At 30.8% G+C, this 15,905-nt stretch overlaps 1 protein-coding gene across 1 annotated transcript; it reads left to right on the top strand.

Annotated features, from left to right (window-relative positions):
• The first annotated feature begins 646 nt into the window (after positions 1 to 646).
• On the top strand, positions 647 to 1,114 carry LOC139864067 (uncharacterized). The gene has a single exon (XM_071852654.1). The coding sequence runs from the start codon at positions 647 to 649 to the stop codon at positions 1,112 to 1,114; it is 468 nt and encodes a 155-aa protein (XP_071708755.1).
• Positions 1,115 to 15,905: the final 14,791 nt, after the last annotated feature.

Below are 15,905 nucleotides of genomic sequence, written 5' to 3'. Positions count from 1 at the left end.
TTTAAGATTAAAAAATCTTACTTTGTTGGCAAAATGGTGGATCAAGTTTAATAACAACAAAGAAACAATTTGGCATAATATTGTGTCCAACTCTTTCATTTCAAGTCCTTCTGATGTATGCACAATGGGTAATCTTCTCTCAGACTTGTCTATTGTCAATCGCTCTAAAGTTTCGTTGGTATGGAGGGATTTATTAAAGCTTCAAAATATGGAAGAGATCTTCAATATTATTAGTCCTCAAAGTTGGAAATGGAAAATTGGAAAAGGCTCTAATGTTTCTTTTTGGAACGATATATGGGTGGGTGTTCCAAAGTTGAAGGATCAATTCCCGAGCCTATATCTTTTATCTTCTAAAAGAAATGGGTCGATTGCGGATAATGGTCATGTGAATGAAGTTGGACAAATGGTTTGGGATTTGGGGTTTACGTCTCAATTAGACGCATATGAAAGTATTCAATTTGATATCTTAATGTCCTCGCTGAGTCACATAATACTTGATCAATCTAAAGAAGATGTGATTCAATGGGTTCATTCGGTGGACAAGGTTTATTCGGTAGCGGAAGGTGTTCGAGTTGTGATCTCTTCTAATTTAGTTGAAGAGGTAGATTGGATGAGTTTAGTGTGGCATAATATTGTTCCCTAAAAAATGGCGATATTCCATTGGTTGGTCATACAAGGAGGGGTTCCTGTTAAAGAAGTGTTGAGTTATCGTCGTTGCTTGAGGCCCGGTTCGGATGACAAGTGCGGGTGGTGCGGGATTCATGTTGAATCGATTGATCATTTATTCCTCCATTGTTCATGGTCTCATCATATTTGGTCGGCTTTATTCAATTGGTGGAACGTGTCTTGGATCATCCCGTCTTCTATGCTTGAATTTTCTAGTGATTGGATCAATGGGATGGGTATTAAGGCGGCCAACTTTTGGAGTTTAATAGGCCCGGTCACGATTTGGGCTATTTGGCTTGCGAGAAACGAATTGGTGTTTAATGGTGTATACTCTTGTTGGGCCGCAACGGTTTCTCGGATTAAGCTTAAAGTTTTCAATGGCTCGTTAACGCGAAAAAGTGTGAGAGTTATCAATTTTATATGTGGAGCTTTCAACCTTGGAGTTTAATGTAATTAGTTCATGCTTACTGATGTTTTTGCATAAGACAGTGTATGTATGAGATTGTAATGTATGGCCTACAAGATCTTTTATTTTTGCTTGATACAAGTGGGCAGTAGCATTGTAAGCCCTTTGTATGCATGTGTTCCTTAGCTTTTCACAATTTGTGAAAAGTTTTTCTAATATATTTCTTTCAGTTTATTGCCAATATATATATATATATATATATATATATATATATATATATATATATATATATATATATATATATATATATATATATATATTGGTAGGATCAACAGGGAAGTAATTATTCGGGGGAAGCAAAAACTTTTTTTTTTTTTTCGTTTTTTGAAAACACTTTGTTCACGAACATTATAGATGAGATGAAAATATTAACATTTAGTAGAGACACTTTGTGATAAATATTTTTATTTTGACGGGAAAACGCTCGAAGAAGTAATATATAACAATTATCGTGTTTTTCGAGCGTATTTTGAGGTTTTAGCTATTGGGGTTTAGATATTAGGGTTTATATATATATATATATATATATATATATATATATATATATATATATATATATATATATATATATATATATATATATATATATATATATATATATATATATATATATATATATATATATATATATATATACATTAATGACATTAAATATATGTGACACTGATATACATATGAAATAATGGCATATATGAAGTAATGCTACTAAAATATAGGTAGATAAAATCGAGACAGATGAAATAATTTTTTAATATAAACATTGAAGTGTAAAGTAGAAAGTATAACTAACGTGGATACCATACATATGCGGCAGGCGAATGATCTATGGAGTAATATAAGAACTTGGCTAGATACCTCGATGCCAGTGTTTGATTCTTGAAAAACTTTGATGCATGGTTTCAACAGTGGGACAAGAATGCGATTGCAAAGAACAAAATTTTGGCTATTATAGCTACCACTCTTTGAATGTGTTGGCGTTATACGAATGCTATCATTTTTAATGATAAATCTTTGAATTGTAGTTAGTCATTATGATTTACTTGTTATGTATTCTTATTCTTGACTAAATCATGGAGACCATTTAGTTTCTAACTGAAACTTATGATTGTCATGTCCCTTGTAATCCTCCTTTAATTTCTTGCTATGGAATTTATATTAATATACACATCCTTATTTCGTTCAAAGAAATATGATATAAACAAGCAGGGTGGTCAGCTGCGTGTTGTGACGGCCACCCCTCTGCTCCTTACGGGAAACTTTTTTAGTATCTAACTATATAATTTTATTTAAAAAAAAAAACTTTAAAGTTAATGAGCCTAACATAATCTAAGAGACAATAATTCGTTTCAACATACCAAACACTTAATACAATTGTATATACGTACTGTTTGATTGATTAAAAGTGAAAGTAAATAATTATTCTGAAATACTATGTATATATAAAAACGAAGAATATTCATCTGAGTCCAAGTTTTATCTTGGGTTTGAGGGATTTAATTTCAGCCCTAAGATTGATGCTGATCAATGGTCTAACTTGATTAAATATAGGTAATTTTAGGCGGAGGGGCATTTTTGTCCATTCACTGCATATTTTTTACAACCACACTCAAACCCTCGTTCATTCCTCATTCCACTCTTCTCATTCCAGTCGTTCATTCTCTCATTCTCAATCGCCATTCTAGGGTTTCTCTTCTATCACGATCATCTAAATCGCCATCAACAATCAAATCGATTCATTAGCTTATAACATTCATCAGTAATTGATCTATCATCAATGGTGAAATCAAAGGATTCTTCGATTTCAAAATCTTCTTCGACTAAAAAACCTTCTTCGGCTAACAAGCAAACTAAGGCTGAAAAACAAGCTCCGGTCAAAGCTACAGGTAATTTTACTATGTTTTATTGAATAATCAATCAAGTGTTTTTTCTATTCCTTTGATTTTTTAAATTTTTTTAGGGTTTTAGTGATATATGCTTCGTTTGTTGTTTCTCAAATCACATGTGATTTGTTTGTGATCATTGTATGTGTGTTATTTATCAATATATGAGTTGCATTTGTTGTTGTTGAAAAATCAGTATACAATTTTATCATCATAATGTATTTATTAGGGTTTTTAATCACCTGTGATTTTTACGGAAATCAGTTGGTTGTATCATTTAGATGTTACCAAATGCCATCACATGTGATTGTTTTTGTTTTAATGTAACATTTAGGTTTTTTTATACAATATTTTTTATGAGATTGTAATTTATATGGTTTCAATCACTTGTGATTATACAATGAAATTACTTGAAAGTCACTATTAGATGTTAACATGTAGTTTTGTTGTTGTTGAAATTACTTAGATGTTAACAAATTCCATCACTTGTGATTCTGCATTACCAATCACTTGTGATTCTGCATTGCCAATCACTTTGTGGTTTCAATCACACGTGATTACAAATAGATGTTAACAATCGACCTCATCTGTGATTTGTTTGGTTTAGATATTGCTTCGTGTTTGTTTCTACAATCACATGTGATTTGTTTGTGCTTTCTATATTTTATTCAGCAATCAATCAACTGTTTGTTCTATTACAGTGTTTTCTTATTTTATTTTTAGGTTTTTTAGAGATATAGTTCTTCGTGTTCATGTGATTTGTTTGTGATTATTTATGTGTGTTATTTACCAGTATTAGTTACATTTGTTGTTGAAAAGTTCACTATACAATTTTTGTCATCAGAACGTAATTGTTAGGTTTATAATCACATGTGATTTTTACATAATTACCAAATTCCATCAGGTTGTAATTGTTTAGTGTTTTTAATCACATGTGATGTTTCTGTTTTAATGTACCTTTTAGGGTTTTTGTAATCAGTTTTTCATAGTTTTAATGTTTTAATCACATGTGATTGGCAAAGCAGAATCACATGTGATTGGCCAAAGCAGAATCACCTGTGATGTTTTTGTTTTAATGTACCATTTAAGCAGAATCACCCGAAATCAGTTTTTCATTATTTTAATGTTTACCAAATGCCATCACAAGTGATTGTTTTTTGTTTTAATGTGCAATTTAGGGGTTCACTTACTCCTGCTAAAAAGGAATGCGTGAGCAAGCTTGGGCTTCGTTCTTTGTTAGACTTTAACATTGAACAACTGCCCGGTAACATTGCCTACTTTTGCGTAGACAATTTTGATTGTGATGCTATGGTGATTAGGACTTCGAAGGGTGATATCAAGGTTGACTCTGAAGCGGTCAAAGATGTGTTTGGCTTTGAAGATGTCGGGGTTGATTTAGATACCTTAGATGTTATTCCTGGCAGCGAATTTGTTCAAAGTTGGTTTGATCAATTTCCAACTGAATCGGGTATTCGTGCAGCGGGACTCTTGAACTTGCACCAAAGTTTGATCCTGAAGAAGAAGGTGGAGAGGGTTTTATACGAATTGAAGATGAACAGGATAACATTGGTTCAGTTGAGGTATTATATGTATTTTCCTTTTATCTACTATGTTTTGATTCTGGTTTTGCCAATCAAATGTGATTCTGCTTTGCCAATCACATGTGATTCTGCTTTTCCAATCACATTTGATTATGCATTTCCAATCACATGTGATTGTGCTTTAACTTACTGCATCACCTTATAATCTAACGTTTGTGCCTTATATGCAGGACTATTGTCGAGTTATCAAGGAGAAGTTCAAACTGGTTGATGACTTGAAGATGTTTTTGTCAAAAAAATTACTGAAGGTTTGAAAAATTATCCCAACGAGAAGACTTTGATATATTATCAAAGTAAAATGAATGAAGTTTTTAGAATGGTTGAGGGTGTTGAGGTGAAGGTACCGATGATGAGAAGAAGGAAAATGATGAGAAGAATTTAAGAAATCTCATGCGAATGAAGACTACATGATGGTTGTTCTTTATGCACAAAAATCAAGAGTTGACCGTATTGAAAAATCAAATGAGTTGTTAGAAAAGTGAAGTGTTTTGTGGAAAATAATTCCAGATTGTATTATTGTTGAGGTTATTTTTTATGTGTTAATAAATATGTTATTTTGTTAGCCAATCACTAGTGTATTTCTTTTCTATCTACTATTGTTGGATGGCAAATGACAGTAATGGTTTAGATCAGGTTATGTTTGTTAGCCAATCACTTGTTATTGTTGGATGGTAAATGACAGTAATGGTTTAGATCTTAATTTCTGTATTTCTTTTCTATATACTATTGTTGATGATTTTCATTGTTGATTGTTTATTAATTTTTATTAAACAGGTACAAGTTATGTTTTGTTAGCCAATCACTTGTGATTTTGCATTTGACAATCACTTGTGATTATGCATGCCAATCACTTGTGATTATGCCAATCACTTGTGATTTTGCATGGCCAATCACTTGTGATTATGCCAATCACTTGTGATTTTGCATGGCCAATCACCTGTGATTCTGCCAATCACTTGTGATTATGCATTGCCAATAACTTATGATTGTGTATATTGTGATTAATGTAATCACATGTGGTTGTACAATCCAGAATTACAAGTAATTGTAAATCACTATAACTTTATGATTATATAACAGTCCAGGGATCAAATGTGAACTTTCTGTGGAACAACATGTAAATGTAGAATATGTTGTTCTACACATGTTCTACATCAATTTTCATCAAATTGAGTTTATCGTTTAGATTTAGGGTTTAGATTTTAAGGTTTAGAATGAGTTATTTGACTAACGGTTTAGAGTTTAGGGTTTAGGGTTTAGAATGAGTTGTTTGGCTCTTTCTCGAATGTCTTCATGAAACAATTAAGAAGCCATGTGTAACTCTCGTCTGTTTCATCCCTTATCAATCCCGCAGCAACTGTGACACACCTACGGTGGTTATCTATGCCAGTAAATGGTACAAACTTGAGGTTGTACCTGTCCAAAAAGACAATCACATGTGATTAGAAACTCAAATATACCAAATAACATGTCAATCACATGTGATTAGAAACTCAAATATACTAAATAACATGTCAAAAAAGACTATCACATCTGATTAGAAAATTCAATATACCAAATAACATTTCAGTCACATGTGATTAGAAACTCAAATATAGCAAATAACATATCAAAGAAGAAAATCACATGTGATTAGAAACTCCAATATATCAAATAACCTGTCAATCACATGTGATTAGAAACAGTCAATCACATGTGATTAGAAACTGTAGTAAGCCAAATAACATACTTGTTCGTTCTGTAGTCATTGCATAAGTTATTGCATAATAAGTCACATGTGATTGAATAAGAAAACAATCACATGAACAACAAAACATTCACAAACAAAATGCATATAGTTATAGTCATTTACAACAAACAAATTGCATAAGTTATAGTGATTGAATAACTTATTGCATAGTAAGTCACATGTGATTATCATTCATATCAAAGATTACTTAACAACAAAATACATATCACATAATGTATCATCATAAAACTCAATCACATGTGATTGACTAACTGAAAATTTACAACAGTTCGGTTTCTATCTTCATTGTATTGATCATTATCACTTTATATCACAGTAATGCATTATCATAAAACACTTAACAACAAAATACATATCATAAAACTCAATCACATGTGATTGACTAACTGGAAATTTACAACAGTTCAGTTTCTATCTTCATTCTATACATCATTATCACTTTATATCACAGTAATGCATATCATAAAACACTTACATGTGATTTTTCAGTTTTTCTAACGGGAAATTACATGTGATTGATGAAGAAATTACTCAAATTCAAAGTAAATACTGTTTCATCCAAATGTAATTACATGTGATTGAAGAAGAAACAATACACATACCTTCAGCATTCTGGATTTCAATTTGTTCTTCGTCACTGATATCAATTGCTGGTTCCATTTGCTTAAATTGAAGGTGAATATCAATTGATTTTAAGAACGAATACGTATATACTTTCAATTCGGGAATGAACGACTGTTTGTGAATCGAAGTTAATGACGGTGACAGAATCGTATAATCAACAATCAGAGTGAATTAATGGTGTTAACGAGGTTAAAGATGACTTATTGTTCGTCGGAGAAACCTCAATCGCCATCGCCAGGAGCTGTTTAGGGTTTTTGATCGATAGGGTTCATGGTTTTGTTACGTACGAGATTTGTATTTGAAAAATGACGATGATACTCTCCCTGTATATTTTAGTGGTTTAATCTAATTCATTGATGAAAAGTGATCCAAGGGCTGAGGAGTGTTCCTGTGATCTCAACCTTTTCCTTGTTTTCTCCAGATTACAACTCATATAAAAACATTTAAATTGTGAGATAAAATTGAGACAGATGAAATAATTATTTAATATAAACATTAAAGTGTGAAGCAGATATGAGTGCAAGTATACCTAAGGTTGATGCCATTCGTGTGCGGTTGTGATGACCCTGAAAATTTTGACTTATTTCGAACCAAATTCTCGATATGATTTAATGTTTCCGACACGATAAGCAAAGTCTGTAAAGTTGAATCCCAAAATTTTAAACTATTCAATTACCCTTCGATTGTTCTTATCGATTCACGAACAATTATATGTAAATAGATACATATATATACTATAACTTGAAAATGTTACAAAGTGTTATGAATACGATAAAATATAATATTAATTTGGTTATAAAACGTTTGATAATACTATTATATTGGTAAATAACGAGAGGATGATTTATAGAAGTAAATGACCAAAACACTCAAGTGTATAAGTTACAATTCTAATGATATAGTTTAATGATAATTTAGAACTATATTTTGACAAAGGTACGATTCGCGAAACGTAAAATACAAGTTTTCTCAGTATACGAAAGGACGTTCGAAAAACCAGAACCGGGACATAAGTCGAGTGACGACGTACGACTTATCGGAACAAAAATTACAAGTCAACTATGCACGTGAATTTAATATAATATATAATTAATTATATAAATTAAATATATTATATTAATATATTAATATGTCGACGAACTACGAAACAATAATAATTATAATAACAATAATAGTAATAATACAATAACAATAATAATTATAATAATAATAATAATAATAATAATAATAATAATAATAATAATAATAATAATAATAATAATAATAATAATAATAATAATAATAATAATAATAATAATAATAATAATAATAAAAATAAAAGAGTTCAACCTTGAAGAAAAGCTCAAAAAGAATGCCACCGCCGGGACTCGAACCAGAGACCTCTCGCTCGTTACACTCTCCCTTAACCATCAGGCTGTTGTCTGTTTTTCTGTTTTCTAGTACCACTGAATTAATATAACCCGTATAACTGTGTTTTCCTATTTCTTCTTCTTCCTCATTCTAATTCTCAATCGACCAGACACCAAAACCAACCCTCCAACGAGTTAATTATCTGGTTTTAGGATTTTAGAACGAAGCATAAACGTTTACAGGTGATAACTGGGATTAATCAAAACAGAAAGGAAAATAATTTCTACTGTAACAGGAGGTATATGACGATAATGAACTGAAATCCAATTCTTGATTTCTAGTTTGTTTTAGTTAAAAGTTATAATACGAAAGATGTTGCAAACGGTTCCTAGAAACTATCTGAACCTTCAATTTGAATTGAAACATCAAAAAAATTTCGAATTTTTGTTATGAACACTACGTTTGACTTTTTAGAAATTATGTTTGACTCGTAAATTCGAACTCGTTTTGAAAAATTGAGAGCTGTAACTTTTCAGATAGATTCAATAAAAGGTTCCTAACAGAATTGTATCAATAGATTTTGAAAACTAAATCGAATTCGAGTTTTTGGCAATTAAAATCTCAAGAACAGAGTGTTGTCTGTTCTTCTGCCCAAATTCTGTTAAATTCGATTAAAGGAAAACGGATTGAAGTGGTATTTGATAATAAGAATGAAAGAACTGCCTCAATTTAATAATGTCCATAAATATCACGTTTGATTCCTAGTTAAAGTGATCGACAGCTTGTTATTGCCAGGAAGAAAAATAAAAATAAAAATAAAAGTAGATAAAGACCTACAACAGATTTTGTATTCTTCCTGTGATTGATTCCTAATTTGTACGAAATTGTAGACAGGAAAACAAATTACTTACCAACTGATAGATACACGTAACAGATTCTAGGATTCTTTTACAAATATATATTTTATAGGATTATTAGTAATAATTAGTAAGTATTTTATTTATAATAATATTAATTAGTAATTATTATTTTATTAATACAGATTAATTAAATAGAAACACTAAAAATAATAACAATAGAAATACTAATTTTATAAATGATAAAAACTTTAGATTGTATTACTTTCTAATAACAAATATAATGATAAAGATAATAATTTATAATAATAATAATTCTTAATAATAATATTTAATAACAATATTAATAATCATCATAATATTTAAAATTAAAATTTTATTATTAGTTATAATGATATTAATAATGATATCAATAATTTTATTATTAACTTTATTAATAACACTACTAATATTAATATTATTAATGATAATAATAATATTAATAATAAAATTTTTACATATCTAATTTTGTTTATATTAATAGTACAGAAATTAGTATAAATATTAACATTACAAAAGTAATGATCTTAATATAACATTTATACTTTGTTTTGTAACTACTTATAATATATTAACTTTATATTTTATTACTTCCGTATTACTTATTCCATATAATAACGTATTTGGATATTTAACATTTATATATTTTTATATATTACAGTATAATAATTATTAATAGCAATCGTATATATATATATATATATATATATATATATATATATATATATATATATATATATATATATATATATATATATATATATATATATATATATATATATATATATATATATATGTGATTTCATTTTATATTATACCTAATTGTTTTGTATCATATTTTACATGTTTAATTCTATTGTTTATTTTATAATTTCAAATTATTATATATATTTACATTTATATATATATATATATATATATATATATATATATATATATATATATATATATATACATACATATTTATTTACAAACAATTGTTCGTGAATCGTCGGGAATAGTCAAAGGGTATATGCATTCATGAAAACAGTTCAAAAATTTTGAGATTCATTTTAATAGACTTTGCTCAACGTGTCGAAATCATACAAAGATTAACTTTAAATTTGGTCGGAAATTTCCGGGTCGTCACAGTACCTACCCGTTAAAGAAATTTTGTCCCGAAATTTGAGTGAGATGGTCATGGTTAACAATGAATATGTTTTCATGACACATACGAGTTGAGATTTGGAGTTTTATCAATATTGAGAAATATAGATAAAATAATTTGATTCTTCGAAGAGTACGAATGAAACTATCACAAAAGATTGAGATGAGTAAATACAGATTTTTCTTAAACGTTGACATAGTCACGGTTGATTTCCGGAATTCAAGGGATTCAAAAGGAAATCTTGGAAATCTATAAGATCTGATTCTTCGGCGAATAAGGAAATTAAGATCTCTATTATTAAATACGGTGATCTGCCTTGATTACTCTGTCTGATATTTCCATTATAAATTAAACTTTTTCCGTTCTAATATTTTCCATCACTCCCATCCTTTTATACTTTAATTTATATTTCTAAATCATCAGTCAATATGCTTCATCCAGTTTTAATTCTGGATATATTCCTGACCTTCATATCAAACATTCTCCTTTTTCATCTACTACCGGAGGAATCTATTCACTTCTACTATTACCTTGGGGTTATAGTGTTTTTAATTCTTCTGTGTCTTTATATTGCTATACGCATTGATATACACAGTTTGTAATTCCTGTGTTGCTGTTGGGCTTTATATTTTTCCTTATATTTAGAAGTTCCATGCTTGTGTTTTCTCTTCCCAACTTCAAGTCAAGCGAATAATGGTCCAGAATTCGTAGGTATGAAGTTTTGAATGAACATGACTAACGTTCTAAGAGAAAGATTGTAATAGCACAATCTTGATTGGTTACATTATCAGAATTCAGGAGAAAAGATAGGACCATCAAGAAAATATGTTCTTGATATGTTTATAGATTAGATGGAATGTAAGAGTCGTGTAACATGGCACATGATGACGTTAAAATCTGTAAATCATCACGTTCCATTAGAAACTCAACATGACTTACTGTAATATAATCACGTTGATCAAGTGTCATTATATTATACTAACTCATGCATCAGTTCCCAACATTACTTCAATAACATTCATATTTTAAGCTCGAAAGTTTACAGAATATAGAAACTAACAGTTTCTATATAATGTAACACAGATAGCACGCAGAGATTAATGGTTTCAGATAAGAATAGTTATGAAAATATCTTCAGAAATATCGAAGATATTTATGACGATATTTTAGAATTTCTAAGTTCGATGGTTGATGAAGAAGGATTTTCCGCAAGATTTTAACATGAGTACGGATCAAGATATTCGTTGAAGTTTTCCTCGGATCTAAGTTTACCTGGATTCTTTGAATATATGGTATGGTCCTTATATTTGGCCTGGGTCTCCTTCATGGTTTGCTCAATTTGTTTTTCAGTACCAAATTTTCTATCGAGCGTTCCTAACACTCCCTTCTTTATCATCAAAATTTTGGCCGTTTAGACCATCTATAATTTTTATGTTTCCTCTGCATTTAATGCTACGATATCTGAATCATCGGTTATCAATCCAAGTTGGTTTCAAGAGAATTGTATTTTTAGATGATTAAACACTGATGGTAATATGGTGGAATATAAAAAGTTCTCCGGTAACGTTGACGAAAGGAAAACTTATATATCAAGGTTATAATAGAGTTTATTCGAATGAAAGGTCGATGTTGATTTGCTGGAGCTGTGACAAAATTGGCTAATTTTGGAAAGTAATTGCAAAGTTATTTTTGGTAATAACAATGCCAAAGGTGTTAGCACAGATACGTGTTAAACGTTTACTCAGGTTCCGAGAGTTTTTCAGGTGCATAACTAAATGCATAAATCTTTTCTTCCGTAGATTAAATGCGATTGGTTCATCCTCTCAATTGAGGTGTTTTCAAGAATTATGAAAGGTTTGAATTGCAGATTGTAATCGTCGAGATACAAATGGGGTTTAAGATGAAGTCAAGTGGCAAACTTGAAGAAATGTTTAGTTTCATATGTTATAATCAATATTTTAATTCATTTTAATTGTCCAATGTTATTAGTCCACAGTCGATAGTCCACAGTTAACAGTCCAATAATTCATATATAATTTAATTTATAATATCCGAATTAATTAATACGTATCGTGACCCGTGTACATGTCTCAGACTCGATCACAACTCAAAGTATATATTATTGTGGAATCAACCTCAACCCTGTATAGCTAACTCTATCATTACTGCATATAGAGTGTCTATGGTTATTCCAAATAATATATATAGATGCGTCGATATGATATGTCAAAACATTGTAAACGTGTCCCGATATTTAAAGTGCGTAAAATAAATAACATAAATTAAATGACGATAAATAAAATTGCGAGAATAAAAATTGCGATAATAAATTGTGATAAATAAATTGCGATAATTAAATTGCGATAATTAAAATTGCGATAATGTAATAGGGAATTAACAGTTAGCTAGGAACAGTTAGCTAGGATTTTGTTAGCGTTGATTCTTAACAAAATTTCTCATATTTAATTTGTTTGTTTCTAACAAATTTTTAGTTTGTCAAATGTTTTCTTCATTATGCCACTTGTTGGATTCTGATAGGTCAAAATTCAAATATGAAATTGAATGAAAATGGTTATCCTGCGGTGAACGGATACGTATATCTGTGGATGTAAGTAGGATAGTAAATGAACGTTGAATCAGATTCGAAGAATGTACAGTGTAACTTATCAATGTGAAATCTAAATATTTCTCGGGTATTACCTACCCGTTAAAATATTTTCACCATTAATCGTTTGTACAAAAGAATTTTTAATTACAATCTTTATGAAAATATACTTACATATATATTCTCTTCAGATGTAATCATGGATTTAATGAGTCAATATGATATTAAACTCATTTGATTTACCGTTAGAACAAGAATATATAATCTCTAGAACATTAGAGATTACATAATCGTCATGTCATATGAAGATAAATGAGGTAGAAAGATACGTATATCGAAGATCATACTCGAAGTACTGAATGAGATGTTGAGGCGTGTGATGTTGATGGTACGGGTGGTGCGGTTGATGTCGGTGATGTTGTTGAAGCTGGTACGTTTTGCACCATAATTTTCCAAGGCTACAACTCGGGCGCGAAGTTCGTTGACTTTATTACTCCAGGATGATTGTCGGTAGGAACGAGTGAATGAATAAGGTTTAGAATTATGGATAGAATATAATCGTGTCGAGCTACTCTAGAAATTAGGCTTAAAATGGTGTTTCGGATAGGTACGCCGGTAAGCGCTTCAGGTTCATCGTCAAGAGGTGAATTCGGTTGGTGGAAGGGATCGCCTTCTTAAAGTCTCCATTGATTAAGTCGACTACGAACCCATCAGATGAATTGGGGATGGTTGTTTGGTTGAATTCATTCTGGTGACGCTGCTTTCGGAGCTTAGGTAAAACTCCATATCGGAATAGCTTTCGAAATCCGAGGAATTCGAACTGGTTGAGGGATTCATCTCGTACGATCAGATGAAGGATTTTCGATAAGAAATAGATTATAGGATGTAAATTAGTACCCTGCAATACATAATTTACATATGCATATATAATACTAAAATCCCATAAGTTACGGAGGAATCTACGGAAGCTGCCAGGCAAAGGTAACAATAACAGATACGCTAAGATATGAATTTATCTATACACTGTCTATTCAATAGAGGCAGTAAGACGTGTCTAGACTTTAAGGATGATAAGCAATTAATTTTCGACACTAAATGATAAGCAAAACTTTTGACATGTAGACACGGTCGAAGTCCAGACTCATTAATGCATCCTAACAACTATCAGTTAGACACACTAATGCAAGACCTGGTTCGCTAAGACCACTCTGATACCAACTTTCATGACCCGTCCTAATCCATCTGGATGAATACATTACATTTGGTTACATCGCGAGGTACTTGACCTCTATATGATACATTTTACAAACATTGCATTCGTTTTTAAAAGACAAACTTTCATTACATCAACAGTTGACGGCATGCATACCATTTCATAATATATCCAACTATAATTGACTTAGTAATAATCTTGATGAACTCGACGACTCAAATGCAACGTCTTTTGAAATATGTCATGAATGACTCCAAGTAATATCTCTAATATGAGCAAATGCACAGCGGAAGATTTCTTTAATACCTGAGAATAAACATGCTTTCAAGTATCAACCAAAAGGTTGGTGAGTTCATAGATTTATCATAAAACAATAAAATTCATCATTTTGATAGACCACAAGATTTAAATCATGCATGGTACAAATGGGCCCGAATCCTATACCCACCTGTTGTGACGCCCCGTACAAAACCATCGTGTACGGTTCGTCAATCAACATGATCATCACAAGGTCAAACACTATATGCTGTTTGAAAACCGATTTGCATTCATTAAAAAGATAACGTTTTACAAAGATAACATGTCATAAGACTTATTACAAACCATTGTTCCAAAAAAAAAAAAATAAGTTTACGAATGCAAAACATAAGTTTCATAATTTGAGACATCTCTAGTAATGCAGCGGATAACTAGTACAGTAGGTCCATAACAGCAATTCAATAACAGCATGACAGCAAGTGTAACAGCATGACATCAAGTCTAACAGCGGAAGCAATAAATCTCTAGGCACCTGAGAAATACACGCTTAAAAAGTCAACACGAATGTTGGTGAGCTATAGTTTAAGTTGTAATAGTAACGTAAGATAGGCCACGAGATTTCAGTGCTGCAAACAGCGTATCAAAACAGTATGAAAAGTATATGCATAACCGTGGGCACCCGGTAACTAGACTTAACGTTTATAACCCTGATGTGCGAAAAGTGGTATATGAATTATCGTATGGAAAGTACCGGTTTTAAAGATTACACACACTAACGGGCAGTGTACCCGATCGTGTAGTAGTATAGATAATGGTAAAATCCGTGTATCGTTCCAAGGACAGTTATATGTGCAAATTAAGATTGTATGAACTAAATTGTGATTAAGCTAAAATAAAAGGAATCACACATGTACAAGATATTGGGTTGCCCTTTAACGATGGGCAAATCAATAAAGGAATAAGTTTAAAGACAATAATTTTTGGTATTTTAGGTTTATGAAGATGAAAGATAGTTTTTATAACAAATAAAAGGAATATGCTCATCTAGACTTTTTACCCTCGATATTGAATGTAAGTTTTGATATTAAGGCCTGATTGAATAATTATGTGTGTAAGTTATCTAATAGGTTTACTAAGAGTTCTCTCGGATAAACACGCAAACACAATAACAAGATCAAGGGTTCCCTTTTCACTATGGTTCTTGTATTTGTAATCAAACAACTATTATAAGCATGCTAATCGCCTAAATCGACCCGCCAAGAGTTCTCTTTAGCAAGTACTCAAACTAGAATTACTAAGCGAGGGTTCCCTATTACTTAGACCTTTTCGTTTGTGACTAGTTGATTAGCTAGATTAAAGACTTGAATAACAATTGTCTTTGCGTTCGCTCTACACAATTCATTCCTATTTTGTTTAACCTTTTTAATCTAGTTTACCCCCTTGGTCCGG

The sequence above is a fragment of the Rutidosis leptorrhynchoides genome, chromosome 8 (assembly GCF_046630445.1).
Source record: "Rutidosis leptorrhynchoides isolate AG116_Rl617_1_P2 chromosome 8, CSIRO_AGI_Rlap_v1, whole genome shotgun sequence".
Taxonomy (NCBI): Eukaryota; Viridiplantae; Streptophyta; class Magnoliopsida; order Asterales; family Asteraceae; genus Rutidosis; species Rutidosis leptorrhynchoides.
This window is presented reverse-complemented; position numbering and strand designations above follow the sequence as displayed.

What these genes read in the sequence shown, in the direction of transcription:
- LOC139864067 (XM_071852654.1), top strand. Translation starts at nt 647, where the DNA reads ATGGCGATATTCCATTGGTTGGTCATACAAGGAGGGGTTCCTGTTAAA.